Source organism: Thermobia domestica, chromosome 1 (genome assembly GCF_964235325.1).
Source record: "Thermobia domestica chromosome 1, izTheDome1.hap1.1, whole genome shotgun sequence".
NCBI lineage: Eukaryota > Metazoa > Arthropoda > Insecta > Zygentoma > Lepismatidae > Thermobia > Thermobia domestica.
This window is the reverse complement of record NC_137454.1, coordinates 241650324-241673519: the sequence shown is the minus strand read 5'-3', so window position 1 is coordinate 241673519 and position 23196 is coordinate 241650324. Positions and strand designations below refer to the sequence as shown.

The 23196-nt window shown below is 35.4% G+C and overlaps 1 protein-coding gene across 1 annotated transcript in view; it reads left to right on the top strand.

The window, feature by feature from the left end:
* LOC145694793 (phospholipase B1, membrane-associated-like) overlaps nt 1-23196 on the top strand; it is a 55030-nt gene that overhangs the window by 14480 nt on the left and 17354 nt on the right. The window contains exons 2-6 of the mRNA XM_081771442.1: nt 7393-7636; nt 10676-10902; nt 12104-12263; nt 18757-18896; nt 21518-21674. Coding sequence (XP_081627568.1) covers nt 7393-7636; nt 10676-10902; nt 12104-12263; nt 18757-18896; nt 21518-21674 — 928 coding nt within the window. The remainder of the gene's footprint in view (nt 1-7392; nt 7637-10675; nt 10903-12103; nt 12264-18756; nt 18897-21517; nt 21675-23196) is intronic.

Here is a 23196-nt window from a genome sequence, read left to right as displayed (position 1 = left end):
GCCAGTTTCGGTTTCAGCATGTTCAAATACATATAAAACACCTAAAATTATAAAAACAACAGAACCTATGCGGCCCTGTGTAATTATTGAACCTTCCTCGTATATATATACATATATATAGAGTGGCCCATTTTAATCTTTCCACGTAAATATCTCGAAAACGGTTGAACATAAATCAACTGAACAAAAACTCAAATAGGAAATACCGTGGGGTAAATCGATTGGTGATGTCGCTGTGTCACCTAGGGCCGCTCTTCAAGGGGATCCGGGGCCTAACTTTAAAATTATAAATGGAAAAATAGGGCGAATGACACCTCGTTCGATGGACTGTAAAAAATAAAAAGCGATGTGGCAAAAGGTTTTACATATCGATCACCGTATTCAAAATGGCTGCCAAAATGTTACCTGTATCAGATAAACGTGGAGTAGCACTAATATGAAAACGGTTGAACATAAATGAACCAAACAAAAACTCAAATAGGAAAACCATGGGGCAAATCGAATGATGTCGCGATGCCCCCAGGGCCGCCTTTCAAGGGGGTTCAGGCCCAACTTAGAAGTTTTAAACGAAAATATGGATCAAGTGATACCTCGTTCGATAGCTCTTCATACACTAAACAGCCTTGTGGCAAAAGATTGTTTATATGGGTCAGCGTTTTCAAAATGGCCGCCAAGATATAGTGCCTGTATAAGATAAAACGTCCAGTACCATTAATATGAAAACGGTTGAAGATAATAACTGATGAACAGAATAAAACTCCTATAGGAAATCACAGAGGGTATTTATCATTCCACGGCTCGAAAATGTTAGAGGAGAAGATTAGAGTAAAAATGCCATAATGCAAAGGAAGAAATCTAATTCCTAGAAAATCATCGTTCCAACGTCCTCCGTAAGTGAGTGAAGCGGAATGGGAAGGAACGGTGAAATTGCAAATGAGAACTTTAGTTTTCCAAATTGTATCTACACAACACAATTATCTGAAACGTGTTTTTTTATAATAAATAGATGTCTGTAATGGAAAAAAGTAGGTAAAATTCTTGTTAAATGGTGCCTTCCATTTTGATTGCAGGCAATGATTTGCGCAAAAATGTATCAACTGAAAAGAGAAACCAATTTGTCGAACAATGCAATTTTAAAACAATGTGTAGAAACGTTGGTTGTGCTCAGAAGTCGTCAACATAATATTGGTTCATTACAGTACCACTTACTTGTACACCCAAGTGTTTTAGACAAACCACACCTATTGCAACTAAAAGTGAGGTTCTCATTTGAGATTTTACCATTCATTCCTGCTTCACCCACTTACGGAAGGAGATCGGAAAGATAATTTTCTAAAAATTAGATTTCCTCACTTATACTTTAATAATCTTTTTGTCCGTTTGATTATTCTAGAGTCGTGGAATGATAAATACCCTCTGTGATCTCCTATACGAGTTTTATTCTGTTCATTTATCTCCAACCATTTTCATATTAGTAGTACTGGACGTTTTATCTGATACAGGCACCATGTCTTGGCGGCCATTTTGAAAACGGTGACCCATATGAACAATCTTTTCCCACAATCCTATTCAGTGTGTGAAGATCTATGTTCGGTTTGCCCCATGGTATTTCCTATTTGAGTTTTTGTTCAGTTCATTTATATTCAACCGTTTTTGAGGTATTTCCGTGGAAAGATTAAAATGGGCCACCCTGTATATAGGTATAGATATTTTAAGCGATGTTCAAAATATTTATGAAGGTGAATGCTGTGAAAGATCAAGGGAGCAGAGTTGTCTTCAACATTGGAAGGCGGCCAAATTTGAGGCTTATTCTGGAGGGACATCAATTTCCTCTCATTTTCCTTTGTGGCAGTTGGACACAAATCATCACATTTCTCCCCCCAGAACAGATTTCAAATAGGATTATTGGGGGGACAGTCCCCCCAGTTCCAAGATTGGAGGGTACATATCTCTCTCCTCCTCCGGAATTTGCGCCAGTGGACAAGATCATAACGCCGTTTAAAGCAATTTGATATCTTAAACCATTCGGAAGATATGAAAAAAGTGGTAAAATTTGATATATTACTTAAAGTGCCATTAAGGTGAATGTAGCCAAGAACGCATTCCATTGAGTTCTGTTCCATCCCAAAAGTTCAGAGTATACTGCATTTGTTTTTTAAGAGCAGGAGCTTTGTACTCTTGTCCTTTCTATGGGTCCATCGGCAAGTAGTGCTGTGCTTCAGCAGGCTACGCAATCTTTAGTTTGAAAATCAGGAAATTCTTAATAATAGGCTATGCATCAACGGTCTTTCATTTGTTCAGGTAATATGGAAAAACACCACTTACAATCACAGTATATTCTGAATATTTAAGAAAAAGTCAACTTCCTTTTGAATTTTGAAAAATGCAAATTTTATGAAAAAGGAGATAGAGTTTCTAGGAAGCACAATAAACTGGAACAAAGTAAAAAGCAAATCCAAAAACAGTTAAACCCATTATGAAATTCTTCTTGCCCAAAGCAAAGATATAGATAAAACGATTTCTTGGACTCATCCAATGGCGAAAAAAATCATACCAAAGTATGCGGGTTTAGCCGCATCATTGTTCAAACTAGTAAAAGGAAGGGCAAGTTTCAAATGAATCAGGAAGCTACCTCTGTATTCAATCGAATAAAAACCCATTGCGCGCTTCACCTATATTGCCCCAACTAGATTTCAACTTGCACTTTCATATTTTTCCAGACGCACATATCTTTAATCCTAGATGTTATTTAGTGCAAAATCTAGAGGAGGAGGCAGATCCAAATGTGATTGTATATGCAAATGGCAAGGTTAAAAATCACAAAACTCCATGTTAATGTTCCAATTAAAGATGGTTGTAACTGTGTATCCTTGTAACACTTTTCTCAGTTGCTTATGAAAATAAGAACCATTGTTCACATGGATTGTAAGGCAGCCACACACAATATGACAGTTTAAAACTTGAGTAAGACACCCACATCATGTTGCTTAAACTTAAGAAGTTCCAGCTAGAGTTTGTACTCATTTCAGCAGCCTCTAAATTATGACTATATCGATCGTAGATAAATTAGTTTTAACTTCGCGGAAACACTCTTAGATATATAAATTTCACAGACAGAACAAGAGGAGAGTGCGTATTGCACAAGGTTAACAGCTAAGCCAGAATATGGACAAGAAAACATGACTATTTTCAAGAAAGTCTTGTGACCACTGGCGAAGCGTACTATAAGGCTCTGAGGCCGGGCCCACCCTGTTTTCTACCGTATATTTTCTTTATCTTTGGTTTCTTATAAAATAAAGTCAACACTTCAACATTTCGGTATTTTCGGTAACAAAATAATAGATTGGAAACACTTGGAGACCCTTCCGTCTGAGCCTCACCAGCTCGCTAGACAGACTTACTGGCTATGCTGCTCAGTGAGCGAAGCTGTTATCGCGGGGATTGCACGCATTGTGTGAAGGTGTATGGCTCGCCCCTGGGAGTTTAGTTTCAGCGTTGAAGGCATCTTTCAATGCTAATATGTTATAAAATGATTTCCTTAACACAGAGTACGAAGTTTCTGTATAAAATTATGTGTTTCTATTAGTGATAATACTCTCAGGAGTTATTCAGAGTAGCCGGGTTTTTTCCTACGTGGAGCCTCTATTTTCAAATGTGTAGGAAATAAAAACAGTAAGTGAGGAGGAAATTTTCATCCCACTGCAAATTCCAGACAGAAGAAAATATGAACTACACTTCAAAATATTTCTACTGGCGGAATTTTCCATTAATGCACATTACGTGTTTTCCTCCGTGTAAATATTTGCTGAATAATAATAATAATAATAATAATAATAATAATAATAATAATAATAATAATAATAATAATAATAATAATAATAGACTAATTTCTGAGTACTTTTGCTTATATAAGTACCCATTCTTTCTTCTTAAATTATTCAACAACAACAACAACAAAAAACTACTACTATCTTTACATGTACATAAATTTAACTCTAAACAGTGTTAGAAATACGGTTAAGAAAGTTCTTTAAAATAAATAGATTTGATTGTTTCTTTTGTTTAACTCAATAAGGAAAATAAAATTCTGATTGTAATTTTAAACATTTTATGATACATTAAATGTTATTTGTGTTATTAGTTTATCGGGCCTACCCTACTTGTTGAATTACGCTTCGCCACTTTTTCTGACTAGGATTCTAGCACATTAAATAGTACAACATATGCATGATCACTCAAGTTTTGGTTTATATAAATGGTAGAAATTTTCTAAGGAGGTGAACTATTGGCCCGGGATAGAATGGTCTATGGCACAATACATAAGGGACTGTGTTGTTTGTACCCAAGTAAAGCCAACAAATAAAATCATAGCCGAAGATGAGTTTCATGTAGAAACAGGCAAACCCCATAAAACGTTGAGCATTTGTTTGGTTGGAAAGCTTCCCAAAAATGGGAAATATTTTTTTAAATATTGGATATCTATACCGAGCTTATTGTCTCATATGCCTTAAATTGAGCTAAGTCAAAGGAAATCATTGCTATGTTTGAAAACCAATATTTCAAGCATTGTCCGAGGACAGCAAAAGAACAGTACAGTCAGCTTAAATGTGATTTAAGGATAAGATATTGCACAGAGCATGAGTTAAGGCTATACACACCAATATGCTTTTCAAAAACCAATCTTGTTAAAAGGATTTAGGATTTAGTTCTCTGAGCTTTCTGCATCTATGGCCATGTTACCTCGTCACGTTTGAGGGATGACGTCCTTTGGCGAGCATACTATCCAAACAAAGGGAAGGAAGGAAGTGACCTGGGATTTATATGTTATGTACTACCCCGGCATTTGCCTGGCATGAATGAGGAAAACCCAGGAAAACCTAATTCAGAATGGCTGGCCTGAAAAAGCTTTTTACACTTTTCGACCAATTGTCCCCACCGGAAATCGAACCCGGGACCGCACGCACCGAAGACGAGAGCGTTAGCGACTACACGAGGCCATATGTTAAAAGGAATTACCATTTGATTAACATGTTTTGCAGATATTTCTAAAAAAAATGATAAAAAAGTGAAGCGATAAGCTGAGCCAAAGTCAAGATTTATTGATTTAGTGTATCTTCATAGTTACTATAATCACCCCGACCAACCTATTTCTTAAAGTCTCAGTGGCAAAAATCTAGAAACGTTGTTACCCATGACCAAAAGATTAGTAGATATTAAATCTAGTGGTAACTGTATACATATTGATATAAATTTGAAAAACGCCTATCAAAGAAACAAGGAAAGAGCAGCAGTTGGAGCCCGGAAATTTGGTAATACTAAGGACCCATTAGCAGAGTTCCGCTATAAGAAGATAGGAAAATATTTTCATGTAGATAGAGGATCACATGAAGTGCATCTTCGAAAGGCTTGTCCGCGATACTAATTGCATTAGTCTACAGTTGTTTAAAGATGGAAGTCAAGTGTAAGGCCTGTCCGTTAGCTCAAACATAACAAGCTATTACAATAAGTGTGCGTTGAATCATTTTTAGTAGTTTTAGAAATTATAAAAGAAAAACTTTGAGCATTACATAACCTTTTGTCTGAACTTAATGTCGCTGTAAGGTAGCAACTGCGACTTTTTCGTTATTTCCACTACAAGTTAGAAACCCTTGATAATAATCTTTTTCTTGTACAAGCTAAATTTTCATTTTGTTTTGTTACTTAAGGAAAATAAATTATATCATTGTCTAATTTTAAATTTGGCGTTAGAGTATAATTTCAAGGTAGATTTATAGCCATCTACCCTAATTCTAGTTGTAATAAAATTGTTTCTGTGACTTTCCTGGTAAAACATATGTATACGCAATTCATATTTTAAAACAATACACTGATATTAGGTAGACTTATCATCTGTCAACGATTAATGTAGACTTGAACAAAATTTCTTCACTAAAGGCTTACACTAAATGCCTCACTTGCGAAAGACAGATCACAAAACGAATAAGTTTTCCTTTCGTTGGTTTTAATGATATTACTGACACAAATAGAAACAAAACTCATATTACATACAGATTTCGCTAAAACAGTATACAACAGATATACTAGTGGTAAATAATTTTATCCTGTGACCTATGTAGTTACGTTATTAGTTATTGTTACATTCACTTTTCTTTAATTTCTTTTCATTTTAATGAATTCTGATTTCAATTTTCTTTTAAATCTGTACAAAAGCAACTTAGAATGACCAAGCAAAATGTTCAGAAGTTAGTACACATGTTATTACAAAGTATAAAATTCCAAACCATCAAATTTCTCATAGCTACTTAATACAACTTTTTGTACCGACTAGCTAGATTTTATTAATTTAAATGCAGAATGTGTTTCCATCAGATATTGTTACGACTTTGTCTCAGCACACAGCATAGATCTTCATATATCTCACACATGTAGTGTTAATCCCTGGATCTCTTGTTACACACTCTACAAATCCATATCAATTTTGTGCTGCATTCACATTTGCATATAAGACACAGATCTTAACTGCACAAATGCCATGTACTGATATTTGCAATTTGTCATTACTCAATATTTTGACCACGAATAATTCTTCTGTCACTCTTCCTCCTCTGTGTTGTAGTAGTACAGAAGTATTTGAATGGAAGTTCTACAACACTTTGGCAAAGCTACAATATATATTCTCGTTGACGTTAGTAGGGTCATTGCTCAGTCTTCTTGTGTGGTTTACTGTACAACTGCACTTGATTGAACGGGTACAATTCAATTGCTTCAAGTAGTTCCCAAGAGTATTTTGTTCTTGTCTATGTGTTATGTGATGCAACCTTGTTAGGAGAGTTGGTAAGTTATAGTTGAGGGAGGGTTCTTCTGTTGCCAGTTTTCACTACCACGCCACTAACAGTCCAGGGGCGTCATTTAGGGGGCAGGGAGGGGCAATTGCTCCCCCCTGAGTTTGAGATTTATATAGATTTCATCAATAGAATAGTAGTAAATCAGAAAAAACGCTGAATTTTAGTTATATCAAGGGGTCTTGCCCCCCCAAGACAAATCTGAAATGACGCTCCTGCAACAGTCCTTTACAATGACCCTTTATAACAACAAAAAATCAACACCCAGTGGTTGCAATAGATGTGTTGAATTAGCACGAAAGACCTTAAAACAGGTAATATTCAATAGAATATATTCAATCACTCTGTCCGTTTAAATTCTGAAACATCACACGTGGAGTCAAACTATCTTTGTTCCATGCGTTTGTAGTAATTTAGAGTAATCTATCGATCAAATGACGAAATTACCCTCAAAGACGAAATGACTCCGTTTAACAGTATGTTCTTCATATTAATGTACTATTATACTTGTACTATGGTTTACTTACACATTCTAAATTCCTTTTTACAGCATGAGATATACTATGACAACATCTTACACAATGATCGTACTCAATCGTCACTATCGAAAAATGTTCCGTTCCCATGCAAAATTGAAAGATCAAACGTGGTTCCCAGTAGCGTCCATAAACTGCGTCCGAGTGATATTAAAGTAATTGGAGCATTAGGAGGCAGTTATGTTTCCGGCAGTGGAGCTCTAGGACGAATGATACTGGATACTCTAACGGAATATCGCAGTGTTTCCTTTGCTGGAGGTGAGTAGAAAAATACTATACATTTTTACACATTTGCCATATATATATTCCACCTTAATAGCGGCGATAAGAGCCTTTGGAGAATAATCTAAAACCATATATAAAAAAGTAATAATTTTATGATACTCAAAATTCAATTATTTTAATGAATGTCTATACATGGGTGAATTCTTAGTTGTAGTTGCACAAATTTCCACTATCTATTATTATTACCAGTAGTTTCTACTGCTTCACTTAGAAAATAATTAACTGTTGAATAAGATATTGTGGCAGAAAGTGTTTAATGATAAGGAACACGCCCAAGGGCGCCCATCAAGGGGGGAAAGGTGGGGCGATCGCACCCCTAGAAGAAATTGTACTTCAGAATATCGAAAACCCAATAGAATTTTTACATTAGTTACAGCAAAATTTCAAACTATATTTCAAACGTCGCTTATACTTGCCCTCCCCCTTGGAAACTACAACATGAGCGCCCTTGAACACGCCATACCATTGTTAAGGAAGAAATTATGTGTGGGGGAGGATAAGAGATGACGCTGTAAACACTAAGTATTGGGATGCTTTGCTCTCAATTTTTAGTCAATTTTTATTATTTATAATTCATTACTTTTGACAATTTTACTAATTGTGACAGTTTTAATACATTGTTTTCCAATTTTAATATATTCATGCGCCGCTTATCCTTTTTTATTAAATTAACAGTGTGATAAACAATTATATTTCAAACAGGCAAACTCGGCCATTTTGGCACGTGCCATTTTAGTACATATGCTTGCTTCAAACAAATTGAATTTAAAACTGAGACTTCCTTTATAAATCTTCCGAAAGGGAGATAACTGAACCTGAAACGTAAGTTGGGTCGGAGAGATTAATGTGAACAAGGCAACTGGACCTAAACGGTCGTGCCTATGAAGAAGGTGCCCAATTTTAGGCCGAAATGAAATGAGATTAATGTGTATCTTCAGTATTACTTATGCCTATTGTGTGTTTTTGAAGTTTTTCAGTGTTTTAATGAAGTTTTCATGTTACTTGAAGTTCATAAGTAGTTTATTATGTTCTACAATTATTTTAATAAAGTACTCGTGAAAAGGTGTTTTGGTCTCATACCCCGACTGAATGTAAGTAAAGCAATAGTAACTTTAATATAGGTAGGTAGTTGGTTAATTACTGTAGGGAAGATTTGCTGCCTCAAAAAAACCTCAAACCTCATTGAAGTGTTAACCTATATAGTCTCCCGTCCAATTACCACCTCAAATGTGAACCACAGCGGTACTCAAATCCTTATTTATGTAATACACAAAGTTATGTACGGACCACATATTGAGAGTTCCTCCATACATTTAAATTATAACATAATTTATACTTTAACGATTAACGCCAATAAAGAAGTGTAATCTCTTCTTTATGGCGACTGAACCACTAAGGCCATTCATGAAATCCAAATCCTTTTATAGTTGATTTGATCTATTTACATTGCTAAATGTTAGAACGGTTCCTTTTAAGATTATTGAGCCATGAAAATGTCAAACTCCGATGAATAAAAATCCATTTATTTATATATATTGTCCTCACAACGACATTCCAAAATCTTATTATTTAAAACATATATAACATATGAATATCTTTTTATATCGATATTATAATTAACGTATTTCTTCTTCTTCTTCTTCTTCTTCTTCTTCTTCGAATTACATAATCAGCCTAGTACATATTTTAAAATATCTTACGCCCAAATAAAATAAGGATTTACAACTAGTAAAAATATACAAATATACAACGTGCTGTTTAATGTGATATAAGATCTGTATTCCTATAATACTTTTTTGGGGTTAACTTCCAAATCTGGTCGTCCGTTTCTAGCAAAATTTTGAAAATTTACCGGGAAGAAATAAATACTTTGCTTGTTTATGTGCTTGATAATATATAAGAAGCGAAATTTGTGTTTATTTTCTTATATAAATGATTCTAAAAATCTATTAAAAATAAGGAAGTCATGGCTCAAAAAATCTAAAAATAAATTGTAGAACATGCAGTAAGCAAATAACTATAAAGAAATGTGGAGAAAGTTAAACTTGTCAATGTAAAGGTAAGTAACATAACCAACATGACGGCAAGGTTCTAGAACACAGGTTCCCTTTCTCATTTAGCTGTAATACAGACAGAAATCAATGTGATCTGCGGTGCCGTAACCAGTCTTCACTCGCTAACACTCGCTCGGCAATACTATTTGAATTAAATATGAAACTTTGGTAAATAAAGGAGTCAATTATTACACTTTTAGCCAAAAACTAGGCGGACGACCAACTTCGAAATAAATGCCCTTTTTTCTGTAAGTTGGTATAAAGTTTTCATGCTTCAGTTAATACAACATATCTCTTAAAGCTACCAGGCTGATTTAATTTAAAATTTAAAACTTAATTTACATTTTAATTTAGTTGTTGTTTGATGAAGCTTATTGGACCTTTCCAGCATCAAATCTATATGAAACGTAGACATACAGTTTAGGAATCGACACCACTATAATGGTCTCCCTCCAAGAAACGAACCCAGCACCACGTGCATTAAAGACTAAAAGAAAGTGGCAAGTCCAAATATTATATTCATGATAGAATTCCATTTGACACAATTAGAGCTCGATCGTGGCTAAGCAGTTATTGTACACGTCTTTGTCGTGGGAGACCCGTATTCGGTTTCCAATGGGAGCTCATGTGGTTCTGATTCCACATTAAGCTGTAAGTCCACGTCTCATATAGCCACGCTGCTGAACGGAGCAATCACCTGAAAGATCAAAACAAATCAACTCTCAGTTATTGGCCATATCTTTTCTGTTAATGACCTTTAATTTTAAATTATTCTAGCTAGTCTCTTCATTATTGGAGTATTCAGGTATTCAATATAGGAGTGATCCACATTTTCTCATTCTACAATATATCAGTGGAATATTTAATATGCTGTATTTTAGTAACAATGGGTCAAAATGCAGAAAAAAACATGCTGATATTACTACTTGTGCATATTATTCCTTTATACTTTATTCAGGAGGTCGAAAAACGTGGAGAGAATACCTGACTCTTCCGAATATCTTAAAGGAATTCAACCCAGAGCTTGTAGGCTATGCTGATTTTGATGGCCCCCATTACACTTCAAAGTCTAATTTGAATGTGGCTATTGCAGCAACTCTGGACGAAGATTTGATTTATCAGGGAAGGCGGCTCATCAAAAGAATTAAAAATAATCCTAAAATTGATTTTGAGAATGACTGGAAGGTAATGTATAAACACATTAAACTATTAAACTTAGACTATAAAATTATTTATTAAACTATAAAAAAAATGGTGTGTTCATTTTTGAATTTCTAGGCGTTATTGTATGACCTCGCCATACATTTACAATTGATATAAGGTTGAAATAATATAACATATTTGACAATGTTGGTCTGGAAGAGTAGGACGTACATTGAAATACTCTCCATTTAATTCTTGAACTGATGCTGTAAAAAAAACAAGGGATGAATCACCACCTATTCGTTCTTTTTCCCATCGCTAGAAGTAGCCTTCGAACGCCTGTCTTCGAAAGCGCTGGAGTTCCTCTGTCGTGATAACTCATGGGTATCTTGGATGCTCTTCAATCGTTTCCCTTTTAAGTGTAGGGAACAAAAGAATCTCACATTGAGCTAGATCCCGAAAGTAAAGGGAATTATGCACGACGGAATATTGTTTTGACCAAGAAGTAGGGAAACTATCCCTAAATTGTGACTTGGTGCCTTGTCATGGTGCAAACAGAATATCCAAAGCTCTCAGCCACTGAGTCAAGGTTGACTACTCCTGTGTGCAATAGATTAGACCTTAGTGGTAAAAATGGGGACCTCTCAGAATTTCTAAGAGCGCAAATTGTGGATGCACATTTAATTAAATCAGGTATATGAATGCTGGTAATATGTATCGAGATCAATAGTGCCATAGATGATGACCGTATGGGGAATTCGCGGCAAGACATGATCATAGAAGGAGAAAGTGAAATAAAGCGTAGGTGAGAGGGATCACCAACATTGAAGAGAATTGTCAGAAGGATCGTAGAACTAGTGTGGCACAAGTAACTGCAGAACTTGATCAGCATCTGAAAGAATCTGTTTCTACAATATTGCAGACAGCCAATACCTGTAACCTCAACATCGAATTTCGATTTCCAAACAAGCTTTCCACCACGCCGCCAAAGTTGTAGCAAAAGAGCTTAAAGTATAAATCACTAACTATTGTAAGAGTATTATATACTTCGATTAGTTACTTTTCTCCAATTTCAGCCGGTCTATTTCAGGTTTGGCTAATTTTCTGGCAAATACGGAACGTAGTATCCCACTTAAAATACATATCGTATTAGTCTTTTAGAAGTTAATCAAACACTTCAAGGTTCCAAAATAATTTATATCGAACTTAATTCAGAGAAGTTACGTTTACTTTTTCTTTTCAGATGGTTACAATATTAAGCGGAAACAATAATATTTGTTCTCGCAAATGTTTTAATGAGTCTGCGAACTCCGCCCAGGCTCATGCTGAAAAGTTATCAAAGCTTTTAGATCTATTGAGGGATCATCTGCCGAGAACATTCGTTAATCTTTTACCAGTTACAAGTAAGTATTAATAATAATTTATACAAATACCAAGTCATGTAGACGTAATAAAATTTGATCAATTGTCAGAAATTTAAGGAAACGTAAGGGAGTTTCTTTAATTTGGGTCAACATGTTTATTTTTCTTATCTTTACTGTAGTACGATTACTTTCGTTAAAGAATTACAATTCATCAACGGCGGATCTAGCTCGGGGCCGGGGGCATAGGCTCCCCAGTTTTTTGAGTAACAAAAATTGTTTAAGCTTTTATTTGAAAGTTTATAGTAAACTCATGATATACCTATCATAGTCTGGTTCTGGCTGCTCCCCCCCCTTTTTTACCTAATAATCCGCCACTTCATCTCATGCCAATGACAAAAGCACCCACTCTTGCTTAAATTTTAATTGTGGCTTTTATTCTACTTTGAGGACACTGAATACAATTGAACTATTTTTAAACATATCAGTTCATAGGATCATGAGAAAAGTGATTTCAAAATTGGGACGTTTATATTTAGATATTAACAAGGCATTAACGTGCGCATTGCGACCGAGGCCACATTACCCTTTTTTTTAGATTATCAGTTTCGTTTGACCCTACAATTCCAAAAAAATGCATTCTTTCGTGAAATATGCAAATTGAGGACGTAATTATGCCCGAGTACCCTCTTTGGTACTAATGACAACCGAGATAAAAAAAATGATCTTTTCTCATGAGTACCAAATTTGGTACTCGGACATAATTACGTAATCAACTTGCATATCTATCTAAAGAATGGATTCCCAGTAACGGACAAGGAAGGAATTTGTCCCGCCAACTGGAAATAAAAATACTGATGATTTTATGTAATGTTTCCTTTTGATGTGAAGATTCTGTACAATAGTGCATACTTTATAGTTTTTGCCCCCTGGATGAAAATTACAGGTACCCATAAACCGAAATCTGAATTTTGGCGAGTATTGAGTGTCAGATTTGCCAAAATTTGGAATTTGGTTTATGGCCGCCTGTAGATTTCTATCCGGGGGGAGAAAAACCTGTAATGTATGCACTATTATACAGAATCCTTACATGAAAAGGAAAATTGCATAAAATCAGCGATATTTTTATTTCCAGATAGAGAGAACAAATCCCCTCCTTGTCCCTCCCTTGGGATTTATTATTTGGATATGCAAAGTTGATGATGTAATTATGCCCGAATACCAAATTTGGTACTCATGGAGAAAGATCATTTATTTTTATCTCGGTTACTATTAGTACAAAGATGGTACTCGGGCATAATTACGTCATCAACTTGCATATCTCACCAAAGTCTGCTTGCAATTGTGGGTTCAAACGAAACTGACTATGCAGAATTCCGCATTACAAACCTCAGTTCGAGCATTAATATAGACAGAAAACTTTTATATCTATAATGCAATAACTTTCATAAAAATAAAGATATTTGAACGTTAAAGCTCTCGTTCTAAAGAGTGATTTTTATTCTGTCCGAATACATAATACAACACATGAAATTGAGTACCAATATAGGCCCACGCGAAAGAAAGGAAAAGAAGTGGCGAGTACCAAATTTGGTATTCACGGCAACAGTGGCAAGTAATTATTTCTACTCATGGCAGTGAACCTGTTAAAATCAAGGGGTCAGTTTTCTGTGATACCATGGACATGTCTTAAAATAATTCTATTGAATTCAGTGGTCTCAAGTTAGTGTAAAAAGTGCAATTTTATTTTAAATTTATTCAACTGTGGGCACTTTTACCATTGGCGTGGGCGATAATTCTTTATCCCTACTTAATTGTATACAATGTACGTTTTCTTTGATGTTTTAAAAATAAGACTTTTGTCTGAGGTCGATGTGAGTTAAGAATAAGGAGATAAATCAAACCTCAAGCTGAAAGTTTGTGCATTGTAACATATTTTTTCTCGGTCTTTCTTTCCTAGAAATCATTCGATTTTAACACAATGTGGTATATATTTTCATTAAAATTCCCAACCATCTATATTTGTTGGGATTGAAATTGAAAACAATTAGAGGAAAATTAGGCGTAATCAAGCTTAAAATATACACTCCATGATAAGTTTAATTAAAATACTGTTTTGCTGAAACATAGCGTTTTTGTTTGTTTGTTTGTTTTTTTAATGAAATTTCGGAATTATTCCTATTCCTTAAAGGTGAAATTAGACAGAGAAAAGGAGCGATTTTTACTCCATCTGAAAACATATTTCAAAATAAATTTTGCAAAAATATCCCATTGTTATGAAATATAGCACACATCTTTTCTGTTACGGCTCTTCGCTAAGGTCATCCAAAGTTTTGTTTTCATAACGCTGGTGCTACTTTAAGAGCCTCACTTACTAAAAATAATAGAAACTTCACCATTTTTCTTTTGTTTGTTTTTCATAAGTGATAGGAGATAATAAAATTCAACTTATCAAAATCATAGATAATATTATTCTACAACAGAAAATACGGACCTGAAGAATTTTCAGTGTTGCCATTCATAGAAATTACAGTGTTGCTAGAATAACAACTCCCCCAAAATCTAAGTTAAGGCAGCGACTAGAGGAACGAGCTCAACTGCTTTTGATTATGTATACTGTTGTTTTGGTATCTTGTGAACTACTTTTTAAATAATAGTTGTATTTAGTTTGTAATAAACATAATAGTTTTAACACACCGTTATTAAAATTAAATAGTAAAATTATTTAAAAAATGGTTCACAGGATACCAAGACGACATGATACGTAACCAAATAGCAAATTTTGTATTATTTTAAGTAATGGCACATTTTCTGTTCCTGTGTTCCCTTGTAATCATCTAGTTATGTAATACCTCCGCGGTCTTATTTTCATACTACTTAACACCGTCTGTGCGTCAAATCGGTAATACCAGGCCTGTGTTAACCGCAACACCGGAGTTACATCTTGTTCTTGAAATAGCACTTTGAAGTGAAAGCTATCCTGTTATCACTGTCCCGTGTTAAAATTAAGTTGATTTGACAGAATAATTACTTTTGATGTGTAGTAAATAAATTAAGGACGATGATAATTGAAGACCAATAACATTTTAGAAAGTGAGCTAGGTACTATCTGCAAAACTCTAAAATAATTGTTTCCTAGACCTTTATATGGTGCATAAACTTGAATGCCCAATAATTATGACGTGGCAAATTGTACTCTCGAATTTGTCTATAAGAAAAATTTGTGCATTCTCACCTATAAGAAAAATTTGTACATTCTCGTGTATAAGAAAAATTTGTACATTCTCGTGTATAAGAAAAAATGTACATTCTCGTCTATAAGAAAAATTTGAACGTTCTCGAGGAAAGGAAAAATTTGTACATTCTCGCCTATAAGAAAAATTTGTACATTCTCGTCTATAAGAAAAAAATTGTACGTTCTCGTGTATAAGAAAAATTTGTGCATTCTCGTCTATAAGAAAAAATTGTACATTCTCGTCTAAAAACAATGTACATTTTCGTCTATAAGAAAATTTGTACATTCTCGTGTATAAGAAAAATTTGTACATTCTCGCCTAAAAGAAAAATTTGTACATTCCCGTCTGTAAGAAAAACTTGTTCATTCTCGTCCATAAGAAAAATTTGAACATTCTCGTCTATAAGGAAAAATTATTGTGCTATCTGCCGAGACCAGTTTTAGGGCAAAACCAGTTACGCTGATGGGGGTACAATGTACAAAATAATTGTTTCACGAGAACTGTGTCCTTTATCCAGACGATCCTTTCTGTATGTGCCAACAATGTGAAATCTCAGACGAATATGAATATAATGTTTGAACTTTCCTCTATATAAAGTTAACACTAATATTCTAATATAACCATGCTTTTGACAACATATGATTAACATAAATACTCTTTTATGATGTACGGAATTTTTGTGCTCTAGCTCAAATTTAGCATGTTATTTTTTAAAATGAAATTCTTTGTACATATTTTTTGTAACTAAATACATGTTTGTGATTATTCTTTCCCTCATTTCTAACTCAGTGACATTTTAAAATATTTTCTGTAGCTGTAAATAAAGATATTCTACATACCTAAACTTATAGATTTCCGTGTTTGTTTAAAACACATGAACTACTTAACGAACATTACTGTGTGCTGTGGAATTATTAGCGACACTATCATAGTACAGGGTGCCGCAGCTATTTGAGAACAAAATAATAATATTCGCGGAAAAAAGGAGCAGAGACTGAAGATAGAGAATTTAATGAACATTGAACGTTATGTACACGTGAAGACAGACCCAATAGAGGATATCATTCAATGAAACAGCCATCTGCCGCAATAACAGCCTCTAAACGACGTCGAAACTGTCCGCAAGCATAAAAGAGGTGGATCCTGCCGAGAATGTTGGCCATGGCATCCACAATAGCTGCCCTGAGAGCCGCAACGGTGTTGTGTAGATGCTTCTTGGAGACCCTCTCAAACACGCCCCAGACGTAAAAGTTCAAAGGGTTGACACCAGGGGAGCTGGGGGCCACATATTTGGGGTGACGTAGTCGTGAAAATTCGTGGCCAACCATTGTTGGGTTGAATGAGCCTTGTGGGCGGGAGCGGAATCCTGCTGAAAAATATATGGCCTGTCACGTGCTATAGCAGTAATCGAGGGCAGCACAACAATCTTCAACAGATTGATGTAAGCAAGGCATTGACTCTGGCACCTTGACTAAAGAAATGTGGAGGCATGACGTCGCCCTCACTGCTCACGACCTCCAGAACCATCACGGAGGCAGAAAACTTAGTGTGCATGTCGATAGGAACCTCCTCGGTTGTTTTACATAGCCACGGATCATTTCTACTGTTCGCCTTCTGGTCCTGGACGAAGATTTTCTCATCCGGGAAGAACCAGAACATTTCTGCTGCTCTGAATGTTTCAGCTTGTTCAGAAGGTGCCTGGGAAAGGTCGCTCTATGCTCCCTGGATGTTGCGGACATGAACTGGCGTCTCCACATCACGTACGACTTGTAACGGAGGTCTTCATACACCCACGTCGAATGGTGGCCTCACCAACCTGCTTCTCCCTTGGGAGTGCCCTCATGGACTTCCCTGGGTCAGTTTCGAGAACAGTTTGGAAGCAATGAATGTAGGCGTCCTGGATCTGTCCGGGTGTTCACAATGTCATTTCCTGTGGGAAACGATTTCCACATCATCACTGGCGTCCTCCTGTTTTCTCCGAACTTTGAAGACGAATGACCAGGCGACATTTAGGAAGGCAACGATGTTGGTATTGTCGTGTCCTGCAGCCAAGGAGACGATGACTGCATGCCTCTTCATTTCCTGGGTTAGCCTATGGTTTGCCATGTTTACCTCCAACAATAAGAGATGTGTTAAAATGATATATAGGATACTATGTCACGTATACTATGTGTTTTCAAATAGCTGCCACACCCTGTACATAAGGTTTTAATGTTGGTGTCGATGTTGCCCCAATAACCTGTAAGTCTTCCCTATCGAGTTGGGGATGCCCGACACTTCTTCATCGTTCATTTCAATTGTGGCTCTACAGCCACACATTGGTTTTTGTGTGTACCTGTCTACTAGTTGAAATATTATACTTAACCATGGACTATAATTCGTTTCTGTAATAATTCATTACAATCTTGTAAGAGTGCTAATGCTCTTAGGGTAACGGTATTGCCCCAAATGACCGTACAGGTTGTTTTATTTTTGCGTGTGAAAACCGTCGGGCACAATGTAATGAAACTTGCTATAGATGTAACTGCGACTGCGGTGCAAGCGATGGACAAACAGTATATTCCACAGCCTGTGTCTACAATCATAACGTTTTTTAGCTTGACGTTAATAGTATTGCGAACAAGCAACATGAACCACTGATGATTGGGAATGTGTGAGATGATCAGATTTGTCATCATTCACCTTATTTTAAACAACTGGCTGTATTTGAGGCCCAACGAAGGGATGATCCGCAGTGTCTCCGCCCAACCATGAAACATGACTGGGCTATGGGCCATAATATCTTGATTTTCAGGGTTTCTTGTGCTGAAGCATACCGATCGCGTCATTGCTTATGTCGCTACTTGTGAGGACTATATACATCCTGTAATTCAGGTAATAAAGCTATATTCTAGGATCATTTTGCACACATTCACACAGCGGGAAGTTTGGGGTGTGTATTGAGGAATATAAGGATGAAGTTGAACATCTACCATAGTCCATCCAACCCCCAGAGTTGAATATATTTGAACTTCTGGGATCTATTTTGGAGACCCTGAACAGACTTAATTTTCGGCCTCTATCTTCTCATGAAACTCAATGATGCACTACACGTGAAATGGTGTAACATTCCACTTGCTACTGAGCGATCTCTATAACTGCATTTCACGTCATATCAGAGCATTTTTGAGGGGAAAGATAATCAAAGGTCATATTAATCTTGGGAGATTGCACTTTTTTCAGATGTTTCTATTATTTTGATAACAACCTGTATTTATTTATTATATTTGGGGTTTGTACTGTACATGTTCATCTTTCAGATTCGTCACAACTAGCAACTATCCCAAAGCCTTTAACATGTTCATGGCTTCACTACGTTCTGTGTGGCTGTGATGGGCGGGGTGAAAAGGGAAATCTCTTGAAAGGTGTGTCCGAATACAGACAAGCAGAAAGAGATCTGGTAAGTAAATAAGTCATAAAAATAAGTTTTTAAGTATATATTATAAAATACTGTATGAAGGGTTAGTCCTATAATAAATAATATTCAGTATTCATGAAATAATATATTTGGACAGTTATAAATTCACGAGCGGAAAGGTACTACACATTTTCGATGCTGTATTCAGTTCATACTATCCTTAATTTCCAATGCTAATCTTAATTTACGATATTGCAATCAATTCGGGCTAACTTTAATATACTATATTGCGTTCAGTACATTCTCTCCCTGACTTCAGTACCCATATGAAATCCTTAGCTGAAGTATGCATGATGCCAAATTCAGTCAATCTTTATCTGGTCCGTGTTTTACCGCCACCGTGTCCTTTCTGTCGGATCGTTTCATTATGACAAACCCGTTATGTTGTCCATCATATCTTATTTAATTTCAATAATTTTTCTTCAATTCAATGTGTGAACTCCGCTGTCTTAATAAAAAAAAAAGAAATTATAACAAAATTTCAAGTATTTATATTCTTACAGTAATATTCAAAATAGTAACAAAGAGGCATGTAGATTAGTGAATATGTTGAAATATGTTTTTGGTCCTGAGTAGTATGGATAATCTTAGGTTCCAACTGTATGAAACTATTATTAACATCATTACTTTTTATCTCAACTTTCAATATTATTATATTATTTAAAAAAAATCATTGCGTTTAGTTTCAAAAGAAAATTATATTTCCATATAGATACATTCTCTAGACATATTTTTTATTCTAATATTTGCTTATTTTCTTACTCATTTCATCTCGCTGTTGTCTACGTCATATTGTTCTGGACAAATTTCTTCCACTTCTTCCTGTCTTATGCCAGGTTTCTCATTTTCTTCAGATCTTTCCCCCTGTTTTCTTACACTCATTTATTCTTTCCATCCAGGTTTCTCGTATCTACCTCTTCCTCTTCGTCTTATTGACCTTGCCTATGTTACTTGTAGTGGTATTCAATTTTGATTGGTCCATACAAAATAGTCATACTGTTCCAGCTTGTTCTCTTCTACTACTTTCATTTATTGACTCTTTCTTAAGTCCTCTTTCTATTTTAACATTTCTTATTTTATCCCTAATTGTAAAATTTACTACATTTCTCAAACATTTTCATTACTTTGCTTCCTATCCTTGATTCTATTGAATAACCTTCAGCCAGTGGCGGCGATTGAACGTTAAAAGTGGGGGGGCAAGACCTGAATATTTGTATATTAATGTTAGTTTCCTTGTTTGTTTCTAACACTATTTGACGAAAGGTTGTATAACTAATAGGATACTGTTTTTTCAGTTAAAATATCGTATAACGTATTTCTTATTTTATTAAGCAAATTAACAAGAGCAACGCAAGTAGGGACTAGCCCTTTGTACTTTTAAACAACGAAGGTGTAAGAAGAGATTTGATTCCTTGCTCATGAACATCTTAAAATTCTGTCTGGAAAATTGTGTGATCAGAGTATTTAATAAGAAATTTGCAAAACAAATAAATTGATAGGATAATATTAATCATAGTAATGAATAATGAAGCTTGTTCTGTAGAAGTTATATTGAAACTGGGTATAAATGAACAACTTATATTTTTAATTCCACACATGCTATCAAATGTATGTTATTACTCCTAGAAAATGAAAGACAGAAATTACTACAAGCATATGCTACGACATTTAAGGAAATACTTTTGCAGCTTCCTGAAACATGTTCGTTGCCATTAGGTGCAGTTTTCACTTTCTTGGATACATATCAAAACACAACAATACTTAGAATTTTAGAATCACTCCACACTCCAGTTATAAAACCTAGATTTATGTCGAAATCACTAAATTTAATTGTATATACACTCGTACACCCCTAAACACACCACTTCACTCATATATTACACTGCAAAACAATGGAAAGAGTATGCGAGACCCGGCTTCGATTCCTGGTCGGAGCTCATGTGTTTCGGATTCCATGTTAATCACTAGGTTCCGTCTCATATAGTCTCGTTGCTGAAAAGGACGTTAAGCTCAAAATCAACAACTCAATGGAGAAGGTAGAAGTTGTTTCTTATTACTCATAGAAAAAAATGTGCCATTTTTAATCAATATTCCTTACTATTAGAAAGATGAAAGACATTTTAGGAACTTTCGATTTTTGTGAAATTAAAGAATAACTCGTGAAAGACCTTTTTTCTTTTTCTTTTTTTGGCGAAATATTCTCTCAATTAGTTTCAAAGCGACTGATTAAGATATCGAACCCTTCTAAGAAGAAATAAAAGTATCCTGGAATTGTTGCCTTCCCATTTTCCGTGACAATTAAAACGCAATTCTTGTAGTTTCTTAACTCCACGCGAAGGCAACCAATACATAGGCCTACTGACGCAACGAAAAGTATTATATGGCACATTTTTTTCTATGAACCAGTAATACACACAAAAACTTTAAATTTCCAAATGAAACTCTATATACATTAATGGGTCACTTCAAAAAAGTGGGGGGGGGAAACTGCCCCCCTTTGCCCCCCCTAATCGCCGCCCATGCCTTCAGCTCCACATAATAAAGTAGACAATATAGTTGTAGTTTTCTTTAATCTATTTAACGGTACACACATTTATTTGCAGATAAATAGTGGAAGATATGACAAGAAAGAAGATTTTACAGTGGTTTATCAAGATTTCAATACCAACTGGAAAGTTCCAACAACCTTAGATAACAAAATTGACTTATCATATTTCGCCCATGACTGTTATCACATGAGCCAAAAAGGTCATGCTTTAGGTAAGGATATAGAACAATTAAACATATTAAAGGTCATGCTTTAGGTAAGGATATAGAACAATTAAACATATTAAAGGTCATGCTTTAGGTTTCTATTGTATAGTTAAACATATTCAACTTTCGCATTAAAGCAGATATTTTATCTTTTTATGCAATTATTATTATTAACTGTTTTATTTTGTCACACGTACAGGTACGTTAAATAAATTTAGATTCTCTCTAGTGCATCAAATCAATTCGCTCGTTCTGAGCTGGAACATGCGTGTGTTTGTTTACACAAGGCAAGTCAAGGCGTTATCGAAAATCCATAGTTTCTTTACGCATGGAGATAGTACAAAGAAAATCAATAGCACCGTAACTATCATCAGAGCATTGCCTATATAAAATTTTTATTTTTAATATAAAACAATGTACTGATAGAGAGTAGTGGAAACCTAAAAAATAAATTTTGCACTCACTAATCTTCTCACTCATCAAAACCAATAGGATCCTTTTTGTAATTAGAAAACTTGAAACTGGGTATAAATGTAGAATTTGTAATACAAATAAACGGGGGAAATCCGAAATCTGGAAATTTCCCCTCCAAGGAAAAAAAATAGGACGCAAAGACCAAATTACCTATAGTTAGGTCACTTGATTCAAAACCTACAAAATGTCCGTTTCATTCTTATGGTAGTGAATTATACCAATCTGGCCTAGATCATAAAATCCCTTTTCTACCACCGATCATATTCAATACGATGACCCAGGCGATGAACGATTCTACAAAAGCAGAGGTTCCATTGTAGGAGGCTTCTATCAGCACAACCTAATACAGTTTAGTTCACTCGTAACTGCATACTTTCCAGACTCCGTCAAGTGTAGTGCCACGGATTTTTTGTTGTACTTTTTTAATAGGAAAAGACTCAAGCATCCATAGACGACGCATCTGGCGATTTTTATAAGGATCTTTCTACTTAAGATAGCTTTGATCCTGTCTCCTATTCCATGCGAACCATGTAGGCCACTTTGTTTCGGTGATGTAGCTGCTGGCCCTGTTTTGCGGATGTGGACTCTAGCAGTTTCATTTCCTTACAAAGTAGGGCCATGTTGGTGGTATATAGGATGTAAAACGTGTTGTATATAGTAAACAGCACTTACCTTTACATAACATGTGTATCTGGGTATAGGAAGATTCCTTAGTAGCCAAACTCATCAGAAAATACTTAGAAAAACTTCCGTGGTACGTGCAAATCCACGATACGTGTTTTTCATAGATAGGACAGTAGTGAATCTCACGCACCTACTTCGACCTGATCAAACAAATCCATGGCTTTTCAAGGATGGTGACATAACGCCATTTATAATCCTCTAGGTAGCACTCATACAAAACCTTTGTATGCCACTCTCTGTTGAGCGATGTGCCGATGTACGTTGGTGTTAGAGCAAAGACATGGCGTTTGTGCGTCGCTTTGAGACCTAACTCCTGGCGGATAATCCGATTAACGGTAGCCGATAAGCACAGGACACATGCTATTATTTT